Source organism: Pseudorca crassidens, chromosome X (genome assembly GCF_039906515.1).
Source record: "Pseudorca crassidens isolate mPseCra1 chromosome X, mPseCra1.hap1, whole genome shotgun sequence".
Classification (NCBI taxonomy): Eukaryota; Metazoa; Chordata; class Mammalia; order Artiodactyla; family Delphinidae; genus Pseudorca; species Pseudorca crassidens.
The window spans coordinates 40,220,033-40,237,289 of NC_090317.1; the positions used below are offsets into that span (position 1 = coordinate 40,220,033).

Here is a 17,257-nt window from a genome sequence, read left to right on the forward strand (position 1 = left end):
ACACTGTCAGTTCTGCTAGTTAAGGCAAGCTGACAGCAACTGTTCCAGAGTTCAGCAAGGTTGCTGAATTGCTTCATTGTAGGCTGCCTATGCCTTGGCCTTTATTATCTTCCTAGCATAAAAAACCATGCTGAGACAGAAGGGTGTTTCAACAGCAAGGTTTCAGTGTGGTTAATATATCACTTCTGTTTTTGAACTTTATTCTATATCCCCAGACTACTTTCTTGGTTTCTTAAACCTAGACAGAGACTGAAAATTTATTCCGAGGTAAAATACTACATTGAATTTTTAGAGAAGATGAAGAGGTGAACTTCTTACCAGGTATTCAAAACACTGTGATATTACAAGAGTATTTTTTTAAACTTAAAATTTAGTTGATGAACACACTTAACTTCCTACAATAACGCTTGATAACAAATGAAAAGGATAAAAAATTTAATCACACATGAAAAGGAAAGGAAACAATAAAAGCCAAGAGAAAAACTCAAAGTTAATAGGAGTAAAGTAAGGATTGGGCAATGATTTACCCTTTTTATCTTCTAGAAATGAATTTCCCTTACCCAAACTAATAAAAGTACATAATTAGATTAGCAATAAGTAGCTATTACAACCCAAGTTATAGTGAGAATTCCTGACTGATTTGTTCTAAAATAATGCACACAAAGAACAAGTTATGGGCCATTCCAATCTTTAAAAATTAAGTAATTACATCCATTGCATAGGAAAAAAAATCCTATGATTGACACTGTCAGGAATAAGTCAGAATATTTTCTATGGCTGTTTTCTTATTTGAGTGTTAAGAACTGGCAAGGTTTAATGTTTACATGAAAAGTTCTTCTGAAAAAATAATGCTTTTTTTTTTTTCCCGGTACACGGGCCTCTCACTGTTGTGGCCTCTCCCGTTGCACAGCACAGGCTCCGGACACGCAGGCTCAGCGGCCATGGCTCACGGGCCCAGCCGCTCCACGGCATGTGGGATCTTCCCGGACTGGGGCACGAACCCGTGTCCCCTGCATCAGCAGGTGGACTCTCAACCACTGCGCCACCAGGGAAGCCCCATGCGTTGTTTTTTAATTTAGTAACTTGGGACTGTAATTAACTATCCCAATTATATGTTCATAATTAATACAAATGGGTATGAAATCAGTACAAGAGATATTGGCAGTCACTGGTTGTGAATAGCAAGATTTCAAAGGCAATAATTAGGAGACAAAATACATCTAGAGCTCAGGTTTTTCTAAAAATAAGATGGAAAATTATATACTAGAATGCTTTTATTTTTAGCTTGAATATTACTAAAATTACCAAATGAAAAACATTATTGTTTAAGCCTAATGCATAACTAAGATACAGGTTAATTACTAGCAAAATTATATTTTTGTATATATCTAATTATATACCAGAATTATAGTGATCACTGTTATTTTAATGATTCATTTTACCCTTATTTCTGGTGAGAATGGATTTATGTTTTAATGAGGAAAAATTTCAGGAGAAGACCACATTTAGGTTGTGAGGTGAAAAAGGACATGGTATAAATGTATGTGTATAGGCATAGTGATTTTTCTTCACAAAATCTACTCTAAGCATTTCATTATGTGGATAAGAGTGATAGGTAGGGGTGTATGGAGGCATGGGGGTCGGAGAGGAGCTATTTCTTTTGCCTCTTTCCCCCTTGCCTTCACCGACCCCATGCTGGTGCAAGATCTACAAGTCTAGAAAAAACAGAGTATTTCAATCAGTGATCAGATCTATGCTTGGTAGCAAGTATAATAGACTTTTTAAAGAACTGTGTAAGTCAGAGGCTACCTATAATGTCTTATGATCTCAGTAGTACTGTTATTGTGAACTTTTCAATGTATGTCTTACTTATCTAAGTTACCAGATACAAACAATAAGATGTTAAACTTTGTAGTCTTCAAAATAACTAGCACAATTAAACCACATAAACAAATTAGCTATATATTCACAAAATGAGTGGCTTTTGAATTTACAGACACAGTAATTTCCAAAGCTATCATGAAACATATCTGGAAATACATCAGTAACCATGTTAACACATATAGATCTAATTCATTCATTAAAACTGCAGTTAATAAACAAATGGGACTACATCAAACTAAAAAACTTCTGCATGGCAAAGGAAACCATCAACAAAATGAAAAGGCAACCTACAGAATGCGAGAAAATGATTGCAAATCACATATCTGATAAGGGGTTAATATCCAAATATATAAAGAACTTGTTCAACTCGATAACAAACAAACAAACAAATAAACAATGTGATTAAAAAGGGGGCAGAGGATCTGAATAGACATATTTCCAAAGAAGACATACAGATGGCCAACAAGTACATAAAAGAGATGTTCAACATCACTATTAGGGAAACGCAAACCAAAACCACGAGATATCATCTGACACCTGTTAAAATGGCTATTATCAAAAAGACAAGAAATAACAAGTGTTGGTGAGGATGTGGCAAAAAGCGAACCCTCATATGCTGTTGGTGGGAACGTAAATTGGTGCAGCCACTACGGAGAACAGTATGGATGTTCCTCAAAAAAGTAAAAATAGAACAACAATATGATCCAGCAATTCCACTACTGGGTATTTATCCAAAGAAATAAAAAACACTAACTCAAAAAGATATATATACCCCGCTTTGGGGCGGGGTGGTGGTGTGATGAATTGGGAGAGTGGGATTGACATATACACACTAATATGTATAAAATGGATAACTAATAAGAACCTGCTGTAAAAAAAAAATACAATAAGCATAATGGTTAAAAAATAACATTAAAAAAAAGATATATACACCCCCCTGTCCACTGTAGTATTATTTACAATAGCCAAGACCTGAAAACAACCTAAAGGCCCATCAATGAAAGAATGGATAAAGAACAGGTGGTGTATATACAATGGAATATTATTCAGCCATGAAAACAATGAAATCTTGACATGGATGAAACTTGAGAACATTATGCTAAGTTAAATAAGTCAGACAGAGAAAGACAAATATTGTATGATCCCACATGTGGAATAAAAAAAAAAGACAGACCTCCCCCCAAGAAAAAAACAAGCTCATAGATACAGAGAACAGATTGGTGGTTGCCAGGGGTAGGGGTTTGGGAGCGGGTGGGTGAAGTGGGTCAAAAGGTACAAATTTCCAGTTATAAAATAAGTAAGTCATGGAGATGTAATGTACAGCATGGTGACTATAGTTAATATCATATTGCATATTTGAAACTTACTAAGAGAGTAGATCTTAAAAGTTTTCATCACAAGAAAAAAATTTTTTGTAACTATGTATGGTGACGAATGTTAACTAGACTTACTGTGGGAATCGTTTTGCTATATATACAAATATCAAATCATTATGTTGCACACGTGAAATTAATATAATGTTACACGCTAATTATACCTCAATTAAAAAAAGAAAAAAATAATGAATGTAAAAGAGTTTTCCTATTTTAAACAATGCTCCAATACTCATCTTAGAACATGTCTCCCAGTGTGCCCAACATATAGGTCACAAAGTGTAACATTTTCAATAAATTAGGTCTTGTCAAATTGCTCTCAAAGGTAGTTGTACATTTATCTAAGAAAGGGGGGGGCGTGACTCCTTCTCTCTCTCTGATATACACACATACCTTCTTATATTATTAAAAAAACAATGAAAAGACATACCATAGAATGAATTAAAAAGTTACCTATAATGGTGGAGAAGGAAGAGGATGCAGGGAACAGGGGTAGAAGCTAAACTTCTTTAAATATATATTTATACAACAGTTGAATACATTCTTTTCAAAAATACACGAAATATCTCCAGGATGGACCATATGTTAGGCCACAAAATAAGCCTCAATAAATTTAAAAAGAATCACATAATACAAAGTATCTTTTCTGACCACAATAGAATGAAGCTAGAAATTAACAATAGAAGGAAAGCTAGAGAATTCACATATATGTGGAAATTAAACAACACACTCTTAAGCAACTAATAGGTCAAATAAGAAGTCACAAGGGAAATTATAAAATACCTTGAGATGAGCAAAAATGAAAATACAACATAAAAACTTATAAGATGCAGTGAAAGTGGTGATCTGAGGGAAATTTACAGCAGAAATACTGATATTAAAAAAAAGAACTATGGAGAACAGTATGGAGGTTCCTTAAAAAACTAAAAGTAGAACTACCATACGACCCAGCAATCCCACTACTGGGCATATACCCTGAGAAAAACATAATTCAAAAAGAGTCAGGTACCAAAATGTTCATTGCAGCTCTATTTACAATAGCCAGGACATGGAAGCAACCTAAGTGTCCATCGACAGATGAATGGATAAAGAAGATGTGGCCCATATAGACAATGGAATATTACTCAGCCATAAAAAGAAATGAAATTGAGCTATTTGTAGTGAGGTGGCTGGACCTAGAGACTATCATACAGAGTGAAGTAAGTCAGAAAGAGAAAAATAAATACCGTATGCTAACACATATATATGGAATCTAAAAAAAAATGGTCATGAAGAACCTAGGGGCAAGACGGGAATAAAGACACAGACCTACTAGAGAATGGACTTGAGGATATGGGGAGGGGGAAGGGTAAGCTGTGACAAAGTGAGAGAGTGGCATGGACATGTATACACTACCAAACGTAAAATAGATAGCTAGTGGGAAGCAGCCACATAGCACGGGGAGATCAGCTCGGTGCTTTGTGACCACCTAGAGGGGTGGGATAGGGAGGGTGGGAGGGAGGGAGACGCAAGAGGGAAGAGATATGGGAACGTATGTATATGTATAACTGATTCACTTTGTTATAAAGCAGAAGCTAACACACCATTGTAAAGCAATTATACTCCAATAAAGATGTTAAAAAAGAAAGAAAGATCTCATTCAATAACATTAAACTTTGAGGAACTAGAAAAAGAGAAAACTAAACCCAAAGTTAAGAAAAAGAAGTAATTATGCTTAGAGTAAATATAAATGAAATAGAGAATAGAAAAAATAATAGAATCTAAGAAACCAAAAGCTTGTCCTATGTAAAGACCAACAAAATTGATAATCTTTACCTCAACTGACCTTCTCCCCAAGGAGAGAAGACACAAAAACTAAATGCAGAAATGAAAATGTGATTTATTACAGAAATAAAAATGATTATAATAGAACACTATGAACAATCATATACCAACAAATTAGAAAACCTAGATGAAACAAATTCCTAAAAGCAAAGAAACTACCTAAACTCACTAAAAAAGAAAAAAAAATCTCCACAGACCAATAATAAGAGATTCAAAAGGAAATTAAGAAACCTATTCTAAATATAATAGCAACTAAAAGAATAAAATACCTAGGAATAACTTTAAGCAAGAGGTGAATGACTTGTGTACTGAACACTACAAAACATTGTTGAAATAAATTAAAGAATGTCTAAAAATGAACAGAAAGAAATCCCATGTTCATGGACTAGAAGAGTTAATATTATTAAGATGTCAATACTATCCAAAACAATCTGCAGACTCAATGCAATCCCTATCAAAATCTCAAAAGCCTATTTTGCAAAAATGGTAAAATGGATCCTTAAATTCATATGGAATTACAAGGAGTCCCGAATGCTAAAGCAATCTTGAACAAGAAGAACAACGTTGGAGGACTCATACACCCCAATTTCAAAACTTGATACAAAGCTACAGTAATCAAAACATTGTGATACTGACATAGGGACATACATACAGACCAATGGAATAGAATTTGATGTTTAATAAGGGTTCTAATTCAATTCAGTGGGTACTAAGTCAATTCAATTTTTCCTACCCATTGCCCAGGGAATACAGGAAGCTCCTTGATACTTCCCCATGCTGATGGGAATAATTTATCTGGACCTTAATAACCTTCCAACTTTATATTAGTTCTACTTCACATGTAAGAGGCCTGTGGTCTGGACTCTCTTTTCCATGTCGTTATTACACCTCAGCCTATGATCATTTAGGCCTCTATCTAGTTCTGAAATGCCCAAGAGCAGTTTTAGTTTTAGTTCCTACTCACCACTAAATTTAAATTCTTTTGTTTCTGCCACTTAGGGATTTTTCACTCTTGCTTTCAGCTTGGCTATATATTTATATTATAATGATCTTCCCCTTATTTTCTATCTTTTATTTTTTTGGGGGGTATAGTCCAGATCCCTTTGTGGGTTCTTTTTTTTTGGGTGCCAAAACCTGGGACCTTTGTGGGTTGTTAATCTGTCAGACTGACTAGAAGTCAATCCCCAAATAAGAGTAACTCAAAAAGCAAGAAGGATCTAAAGTGCTAAAAAGTTTAGAGAGATGACCCCTTATAACATCTGATTTAAACAAAACCACTCTAAAGATACCCTACCAGAACTAAATTGTGTCATGAAATCACTTCAGAAATGAACCCAAATATTCAAACCAGTCAACCTAACAGCAAAGAAAGGAACTACAACTACCTTTTAAGCTTTACCTATATTTATTGTCAAATAAAAATTAAACTTCCTACTTTAGTATTCTTCTGTTAATTCAAAATAGTACATTTGAAGAGATGTACCACCAAAGAAACAACTTAATAAGTGCTTAATATAAACAAGTTTATTTATATTTACTTGCACTTTGGTGATGATACCAAATTGTTCTAAATTTGGGACCAGTACTTTTGACAAGGACTTAAGCTAAATAAAAATAGAAACAAAAATAACTAGCTACATATAGTTTAATACAAGTACTTATATTATGCTAGTGGCAGGCATGACCCAAAAATGCAGAATCAAATCAAACAGCAATCTGTATATAACAGTGTTCCATAAAGACTTTATAAATCATCATCATCATCATCGCCAAAGCAACATACATTGGAAGGTGATTGGCATGTCTGGTTTACTTCCTTTTCTTTGTGCAGAAGTTTCTGGCTGAGGCACAGGAATTCTACAAAAGATTTTTAAAAAGATAACAAATAGTTAACAAATAGTTATAAAAAGAGACTTGAATGGGAAAAACTAATTGGTTCCATTCAGAGTTTATTCTAATTCAATACATTTAGAAAATTTATAGGTTTAGTTTCTTAACGTAATGCATTAGGAATTTAAGGAAAACACATTCAAATTATGAACAAATATCCATACTAACATAATTCAAATACTGCAACAGATTTAAATGTTCTCTTTAGGAGTGTTACACAAAAGAAAGTATTCAACTTTATTAAATGTCAACTAAAGATGGATATATATTTCATTCCCTATGATAGGAATTTAAAAATTTGTCCAATGGCCTATTTTCATCTTTGCTTTGTTCAAATATTCTGGAAAACTATTTGGCCTAACTCTCCAACTTCATTTCAGAGTTTTCTATAAGCCTCATACTGGTTCAAACCTTCGTGTTTTTCTTTCAGCCAGGAAAAACCCTATGCTCCTTTTCCTTTTCCTAGTTAACTCTTCTTCCTCTTTCAACATTTAGCTCAGGCATTATTTCCTATAAGAAGCCAACCTTGATCTCTAGTCAAGGCTCACTGATCCTTGTATATGCTGTCATAGCACCATGGATAAACTTTATCATAGCATTCATCACACTGTATTAAAATTACTGTTTTTTCAATCTGTCTCTTCTACCAGGTTCTACCATAAACTCTACAAAAATACAGACTTTGTTTTTTTGTATCTCCACAGAATATCCACTCAATAACTGTTTATTGAACTGAAAAAAAAGTGAAAAGGGAAGCATCTTATTTTGAAGCTGAGGAGAGAAGCTTGCACTTATAATAAAGACTTCCTTTTTACAAATTTTCAGTATATTTCTATGATGAGCATTTTCTTTTGTTGTATTCCCAAAACTAAAAGCATAAAGCAAAACAGAAGTGTCATGTTGTAGAATGCCACATAATATCGCTCAACTTATTTTATCAATAGATTTGTCTCTTATAATAGTATTCTTTATTTTACTAATGAGTTATTAATAAATACAAAGAACTAGCTTTCATGAATGAAGACTGCATCCATTTCAATATAAAACTCCAGCAAATAAAAACACATTTTATAGTTGTAATTTTAACTTTTTTTTCTGGTAATGAAAAATGGTATTTCTAGAAATTAGTAAACGGAAAACATCAACTCTGAGAGATATTTAAATAAATTAAAAAATAGTTAAATTACATGTATTTTGAGATCATTAAACAGTATGTATATACTTTTAAATATATGGTGTTATAAAGTGATTTTTTATCTGAAATAAATTAGAAGAAATAGTTTTCCAAACTCTAACAGCATCATTATATTGTATAGAATTTTTTTAAAGTGGCTTAGGGAATTTTTACTGGAATATACAGTCATTCATTTGTATGCCTTAAGTGTCTTAAAGGTTAGGGGCTTCATAACAGAAGTGGATGTATACAATGTCTACAGGTATCAAATGAGGAAACTGAAAAAAAAGAGATGAAAAATGAAAATATAAGAAATAAAAGGATACCTGAGGAAAGAAAGGGAAAAGACGGCTAAAAGAAGAGACAATAACATTACATATGATGGATAGTGGCCGAATATTATAAAAACTGTCAGAGGCAATAAGCTGTACTCTAACTTTTCCCTTTTCACCAACTTATTGACCTTAGATAAAAGTCATATAGATTGTATAGTATGCCATGTCCTCATCTATATAACAGTATTATAGTTAATATTATTGTAGTCTTTCCTATAATACCTTCTGCTTTTCTTAGAAGGAGACACTGATAACGATTTTTAAGGATTCAGATAAACCTGGTATGGTTCATTTTCTATCTTTATGGAGTAAATATTACCAACAGAATGCAAAGAGTAAGTTTTAATGTCCCATTGTTATATTTTATTTCTCAGTGCTAACTTTTGAATGAGTTGATGTATTTTGACTACATTTTACTATCTAACATAGAGCACCATGGTTCACTATCTACCATTTGGATTAAAATGTTCTTTGATACAACCTCTTAAATGGTCATATTTATTACTATCATAAATTGTACAAATGGAAGCCGACCAACAGGTAATACAGATATTGGAGTCAGCAAGCCAGGATTTAAAATACAATGATGTGCCAACAGAGTAACATGCCCAGATTCCACAAGGAGAGGGCATAGAAGCTCCATGTTCCCTCTCAGACCTTTCTCTATGTGTCTCCATTTGGCTATTCCTGATCTGTATTCTTTACAATAAAATTGTGATTGTAAGTATAGTGTTTTTCTGAGTTCTTTGCATCATTCTAGTAAGCTATTGACTCTGAGGGGGACATGGGAACTCCTGAATTTGCAGCCACTTGGTTAGAAGTGAGGGTGGCCTGGGGACCAGCTGAACTGTGGCTAGCATCTGAAGTAAGGTCAGTCTCGTGGAGGACTAAGCCCTTAAGAGTCTGATGTTAAGTCTGGGTAGTTAGCATTAGAAATGAATCACAGTATAGGTAATTGGGTTGGAAACCCAACAAGAGCTCAATGAACCTAACTGATAGGTTTAATAGCAGATTGGACATAGTGAAAAAGTAAACAGAGTGACAGGTCCAAACTGAAACATGGAATCAAAGACAAAAATGAAATATGTATATGAATAAAAAAGAATGCAGTGTAAGAAACTTGTTGGTCACAGTTAGAAGTGCTAACATATGTGAAATAGGAATCATGGAAAGAGAGGAAATAATGAGGAAGAAAATATATTTGAAGAGATAATGGCAGATGGTTTTCCAAAAATGATGAAAGATATCAATACACAGATTCAAGAAGTTCAGTAGTATAAAACAAAGAAAACCACTCCTTGGCACATCATATTTAAACAGTTGAAAATCAAAGAGAAAATCTTAAAAGCACTCAGAGGAAAAGGACGCAATATCCTTGAAGGAGCAATTAGAAGACATTAACCTGATTCTTAATAGAAACAATGAAAGCAATAAAACAGTACAATAAGACATTAAAAAAAATGTGCAACCTAGTGAAAATATCCTTTTAGAACTAAAGGTGAAATAAAGATGCTTTTAAACAAACAGAAAGAGAGAATATATCATCAGTAAGCTGTACTGAAATAAATGCTGAGAAGAATTCTTCAGTCAGAAGGAAAACGATCCCAGAGAGAAGTATGAAAATACAAGTAGGAATGAAGAGAACCAAAAACAATGTGGTTAAATATAACTGAAAGTTAACCGTATAAGAAAAACAATACTAATAATGTCCTACAGAATTTAAAATATATGTAGAATTCAAATACAAGGCAAAAATAATGAAAATGGAGACAAATGGAATTGAAGTGTTCTAAGGATCTAGCATTATCAGGAAATGGTAAAATTTGTATTTAACTGCAATAAGTCAAGTGTTCAGGTTGTAATTTATAGCATGACCGCTGAAGAATATATACCTAACAAATTAAAAGAGGGGAAATTGAATAATTAAAACTATTTGATTAAGCAAATAGTATAAAAATTGATATAAGCCCCAAATACATATCTTCCTCAACTTATGATGGGGTTAAATCCCAATAAACCCACTGTAAGTTGAAAATACCATAACTTGAGAATGAATTTAATTCACTTAACCTATCAAACATCATAGCTTAGCCTCGCCTACCTTAAACGTGCTCAGAACACTTACAAAAATAGCCTACAGTTTGGCAAAATTACCGAACACAAAGCCAATGTTATAATAAAATGTTGCATATCTCATGTAATTTATTGAATACTGTATCGAAAGTGAAAAACAGAATGGTTGTCTGGGTACAGAATGATTGTAAGTATATCAGTTGTTTACCCTTGTAATCGCATGACTGACTGGGAGCTGTGGCTCACTGTCACTGCCCCACATCACAAGAGAGTATAGTACTGCATATCACTAGCCCGGGAAAAGATCAAAATTCGGAATTTAAAGTATGGTTTCTATTGAATGTGTATCGCTTTCGCATCATTGTAAAGTTGAAAAATCATAAGTTGAACCATCATAAGTTGGGGACCATCTGTATCATTAACTCCATTAAAAATGAATGGAGAGTGATATCAGCATCATGGCAAAGGGAGACGCTCTCTTTGTCTCTCTCCTTCTATCTACTATCAGTAAAACATCCATGACTCAACAAAAGTGCCTCTGCCCAACACACCAGGACACTGGAGAATTCCACATATCCATACACCTAAAGGTGGGTGGACTAGAACACACAGAGGTGGAACTTGGGGAACAGTGGAGGTGGTACCTGCAGTTCTGGTCCCCCAGCCATGGCAATTGAACCTGCAGTCCCAGAAAACTCAGTAGCGACAGGGGAGGTGGTGAATACAGCTCTGGCCTCCTGGCTGCAGTGGTGCCCACAGCCACAGATAACTGGGCAGCAGTAGCAGTAGGGTCTGGGACCCTGTCTCTCCAGCTGTGGAGGTAGCCATGACTCTCTCTCCTCGTCCCCTGCTTACAGCGGCAGAGTCCTCAAACCTGACAATACTGAACACAGCAGAGGTTCCTGTGCCACCTGAGCTATCCCCCATTCTGCAGTGGGAGTGCCTGCAACTCAGCAGGTCCTAAACATGGCAGAATTGTCCACCATCCTGGTGTACCAGGCAGTGACACCAGCCACACCAGCAGCAGCATGGCACCAACGACACTGGAGGCATAAGCAGTGACAACTAGGGCACTGGCTGATACCTCTGATGGAGGCGGTAGAAAGTGGAAAGTGCTGACTGTCAAACATAACCAGAGGCAGCGCAGGTAAGAGAAACCAAAAACTTGTGGTATAGCACCACCTACTGGAAGATAAAAGAAGGGCCTAACCTGTTGAATTGTTAGAAACAAGATAAAAAAAGCTTTACCTAAAGAAGAAAGGTGTTTGCCAGTTGAAATGAGCTAGCAGAGGAACAACTCATCAAGCACCATGAAGAACCACAGTAACACTGTACCACAAAAAGAAAATGACAATTCTCCAGAAACCAAACTGAAAATCACAGAATATTGAGATATAACTGATAGAAAATTCAAAATGGCTATTATAAAACTCAATGAGTTACAAGAAAACTCAGAAAGTTCAATGAGTTCAGGAATAAAATTAATGAACAAAAGGAATACTTTACCAAAGAGACTGAAACTAAAACGAGCCAATCAGAAATTCTGGAGCTGAAGAACTCAGTAAATGAGTTGAAGAATGCATTACAAAGCAGTGGAAATAGAGCAGACCACATGCAAGAGAGAATTAGTGAGCTTGAAGACAGAAATATAGAAATGATACAAGGAGAAGAGGAAAGAGAATTAAAATATATATTTTTAAATGAGTAAATTCTACGAGAGCTAGCTGACCCTTTTAGAAAGGGCAATAGTAGGGTAATGGACATCCCAGAAGAAGAGAGGGAGAAGGGAGCAGAGAGTTTATTTAAAGAAATAATAGCTGAGAATTTCCCAAGTCTGGGGAAGGAAATAGATATACAAGTCCATGAAGCTAAGAGAAAACCTAATTGCCTCAATGCAAAAAAGACCTTCTCCAAGACCCCTTATACTAAAACTGCCAAAAGTCAATGACACAGAAAGAATTTAAAGGCAGGGGGAAAAGGATGGTAACCCACAAAGGAACCCACATTAGGCTATCAGCAGATTTCTCAGCAGAAATTCCACAGGTCAGTGGAGGGAGTCGAATGACATTCTCAAAATACTGAAAGATAAAAACTGTCACCCAATAATACTCTATCCAGCAAAGTTATCATTCAGATATGAAGGAGAAATAAAGAGTTTCCCAAACAAAGCTGAGGGAGCTCATTAACACTAGATCTGCCTTATGAGAAATGTTGAAAGGAACTCTTCTACCAGAAACAAAAAGGCAAAAAAGGACACAAAACTTTGAATAGGTAATAAATAGACAGAATCAGAAAACTGTAACTCTATATCAGAATAGGTTTTTTGTTTTTGTTTTTAAAAATTTTTTAGGCCATGTCTCACGGCATGTGGGATCTTAGCTCCCCGACCAGGGATTGAACCCGTGTCCCCTGTGTTGGGAGCGCAGAGTCTTAACCACTGGACTACCAGGGAAGTCCCCAGAGTAGGTTTTTTTTTTAACATTTTATTATAGCATAAATGTTAAAGAGGAAAAAAGAAGAAAACATAACTATAGCTACTTCAATTTGGTAACAAACTCACAACATAAAGAGGGGTAATTTGAGAAACAAAAACATGAACAGGGATGAGGAAAAGGACGTAACTTATATAGGTAAATGAAGATAAGATGCTATCAGCAGAAAAGGAACTATTTTATCTATGAGATGTTGTACACAAACCTAATACATAAAACATAAATCTAAAGCAGAGACACAAAACATAAAAAAAGAGGAAACTGAGAAAAACATCAGAGAAAACCACCAAACCAAAATGGTAGATTGAAATACAAGGAAAAAGAAACAATGGAGATATAGAGCAACCAGAAAACAAAAGAATAAATGGCAGTACTAAGTCCTCATCTATCAATTATCACCCTAAATGTAAATGGATTGAATTCACGAGGCAAAAGATAGAGTGGTTGGATGGATTAAAAAACAAGACACAATTATATGCTGCCTCCAGGAGACTCATCTTGGCTCTAAGGACAAACATAAATTCAAAGTGAAGGAATGGAAGATGATGCTTCAAGCAAATTGCAGCCAAAAGAAAGCAGGTATAGCCACACTCACATCAGACAAAATAGACTTCAAGGCAAAAAAGGTAACAATAGACAATGGACAGTATATAATGATAAAGTGGACAATTCATCAAGAACACATAACAGTGATTAATATATATGCACCTAACATTAGGACCACCAGAATACAGAAAGCAATTATCAACAGATTTAAAAGGAGAAGTTGACAACACAATAATAGTAGGGAACTTTAACATCCCACTTAACATCAATGGGTAGATCATTCAGACAGAAAGTCAACAAGGAAACAGTAGCCTTAACTGAAATATCAGACCAGATGGATTTGACAGATTTGTATAGAACATTCCATCCAAATGCTGCAGAAAACACATTTTTCTCAAGTGCATGGGAAACTTTCTCAAGGACAGACCATATATTGGAACCCAAAACAACTCTCAATAAATTTTAAAAGATTTGAAATTATATCTTTTCGAAAGTACCTTTTCTGATCAAAATAGTATGAAACTAGAAATCAACTACAAGAAGAAAGTTAAAAAAAAATCGCAAATGTGTGGACACTGAACAACATGCTAATGAACAACTATTGGGTCAGTGATGAAATCAAAGGAGAAATCAAAAAATACCTGACAACAAATCCAAATGAAAATTCAACAAAGCAAAATCTAAGGGATGCAGCAAAAGTGGTACTAAGGGCTTCCCTGGTGGAGCAGTGGTTGAGAGTCTGCCTGCCGATGCAGGGGACGTGGGTTCATGCCCCGGTCCGGGAGGGTCCCACATGCCGTGGAGCGGCTGGGCCTGTGAGCCATGGCTGCTGAGCCTGCGCGTCCGGAGCCTGTGCTCTGCAATGGGAGAGGCCACAACAGTGAGAGGCCCGCGTACAGCAAAAAAAAAAAAAAAAAAAGTGGTACTAAGATGGAAGTTTACAGCAATACAGGCTTACCTCAAGAAATAAGAAAAATACCAAATAAATAATTTAACCTTACATCTAGAGGAAGTAGAAAAAGAAGAACAAATGAAGCCCAAAGTCAGTAAATGGAAGGAAGTAATAAAGATCAGAACAGAAATAAATGAAATAGAGACTAAAAACAAAAAACAATAGAAAAGATCAATCCAACAGAGCCAGTTCTCTGAAAAGATAAACAAAATTGAGAAACCTTTGGCCAGACTAAGAAAAAAAGAGAAGACTCTGATAAATAAAATCAAAAATGGAAGAGGAGGGACTTCCCTGGTGACGCAGTGGTTAAGAATCCACCTGCCAGTGCAGGGGACATGGGTTTGATCCCTGGTCTGGGAAGATCCCACATGCCGCGGAGCAACTAAGCCCGCACACCACAACTTCTGAGCCTGCGCTCTAGAGCCCGTGCTCCGCAACAAGAGAAGCCACTGCAACGAGAAGCCCGCACACTGCAATGAAGAGTAGCCCCCACTTGCTGCAACTAGAGAAAGCCTGCGCACAGCAATGAAGACCCAAGGCAGCCAAAATAAATAAAAATAATTTTTTTTAAAAAAATGGCAGAGGAGAAATAACAACAGATACCACAGAAATACTAAGGCTTATAAGAGAATATTACAAAACAGTTATATGCCAACAAATTGAACAACCCAGAAGAAATGGACAAGTTCTTAGAATCATACAACCTTCCAAGACTGAATCAAGAAGAAATAGAAAATCTGAATAGACTGATCACTAGTAAAGTGATTGAAACAGTAATCAAAAACCTCCCCCCAAAACAAAAGTCCAGGACCAGAGAGCTTCACAGGTGAATTCTACCAAACATTCAAAGAGAATTTAATACCTATCCTTCTCAAACTCTTCCAAAAAATTGAAGAGGAGGGAACACTTCCTAATTTTAAATGTCCATATCACCTAAAGCAATTTACAGATTCACTGCCATCCCTATCAAAATCCCAAAGGCATTTTTCACAGAAATAGAACAAAGAATTCTAAAATTTATTTGGAACCAAAACAGACCGCAAATAACCAAAGCAATCATGAGAAAAAAGAACAAAGCTGGAGGTACCATACTTCCTGATTTCAAACTATATTACACAGCTATAATAATCAAAACAGCATGGTATTTGCAGAAAAACTGATACATAAATCAATGAAATAGAATTGAGATATCAGAAATACTCATACGTAAATGAACAATTAATTTATAACAAAGGAGCAAAAGTACATACAGTGGGGGAAGGAATCTCTTCAGTAAATGGTGTTGGGAAAACTGGACAGCCACATGCATAAAAATGAAAATGGACCATAATCTCACACCATACACAAAAATCAACTCAAAATGGGTAAATTAATTGAATGTAGGCCCTGAGACCATAAAACTCCTAGAAGACGACATTGGCAGTATGTTCTTTGACATCAGTCTTAGTATTATCTTTCTAGGTAGGTCTCCTCAGGGAAGGGAAACAAAACCAAAAATAAACACAAATGGGACTACATCAAACTAAAAAGCTTCTGCACAGCAAAGGAAACCATTAATAAAATGAAAAGACAACCTACCAAATGAAAGAAGATATTTGCAAATCACATATCCCATAAAGGGTTAATATCCAAAATATATTTAAAAAAACGAATACAACTCAGCCTCAAAAAACCAAACAATCTGATTACAAAATGGGCAGAGGACCTGAATAGACAGTTTTCCAAAGAAAACATACAGATGGCCAACAGGCACATGAAAAGATGTTCAGCATCACTAATTATCAGGGAAATGCAAATGAAAACCACAGTGAGATATCACCTCACACCTTCACACCTGTCAGAATGGCTATTATCAAAAAGACAACAAATAACAAGTGTTGGTGAGGATGTGGAAAAAAGGGAACACTCCTACATTATTGGTCAGAATGTAAATTGGTGCAGGCACTATGGAAAACAGTATGGAGATTCCTAAAAAAATTAACAGTACTACCATATGATCCAGCTATCTCACTTCTGGGTATTTATCCAAAGAATATGAAAACACTAATTTGGAAAGATATATGCACCCCTATATTCTCAGCAGCATTATTTGCAGTAGCCAAGATATGGAAACAACCTAAGTGCCCATCAACAGATGGATGGATAAAGATGTGATATATACAATGGAATACTCCTCAGCCATATAAAAGATGAAATCTTGTCATTTGTGACAACATGGATGGACCCTGAGGTTATTATGCTAAATGGAATAAATCAGACTGGGAAAGATAAATACAGTATGATCTCTCTTATCCGTAGAATAAAAAAAAAAAGAGAGGCAAAGAATGTTTATTTTTTTGTAATTCCCCATTTTAAACTCACGTTCAATTAGTCCATGCTGAGCATGGCAGATAAGAGAGTCATGGACATATACACACTAACAAACGTAGTAAGGTAGATAGCTAGTGGGAAGCAGCCGCATGGCACAGGGATATTGGCTCGGTGCTTTGTGACAGCCTGGAGGGGTGGGATAGGGAGGGTGGGAGGGAGGGAGACGCAAGAGGGAAGAGATATGGGAACATATGTATACGTATAACTGATTCACTTCGTTATAAAGCAGAAACTAACACACCATTGTAAAGCAATTATACCGCAATAAAGATGTTAAAAAAAAAAAAAAAAAAGAGAGCTTCTGTTATGGGTTGAACTGTGTCTCCTCAAAATTCATGTTGAAG

At 35.4% G+C, this 17,257-nt stretch overlaps 1 protein-coding gene across 2 annotated transcripts in view; it reads right to left on the reverse strand.

Annotated features, from left to right (window-relative positions):
- RADX (RPA1 related single stranded DNA binding protein, X-linked) overlaps nucleotides 1-17,257 on the reverse strand; it is a 71,857-nt gene that overhangs the window by 24,684 nt on the left and 29,916 nt on the right. For both annotated transcript variants that reach the window (XM_067724633.1, XM_067724632.1), the window contains exon 11: nucleotides 6,865-6,938. In XM_067724633.1, the coding sequence (XP_067580734.1) occupies nucleotides 6,865-6,938 (74 nt within the window). The remainder of the gene's footprint in view (nucleotides 1-6,864; nucleotides 6,939-17,257) is intronic.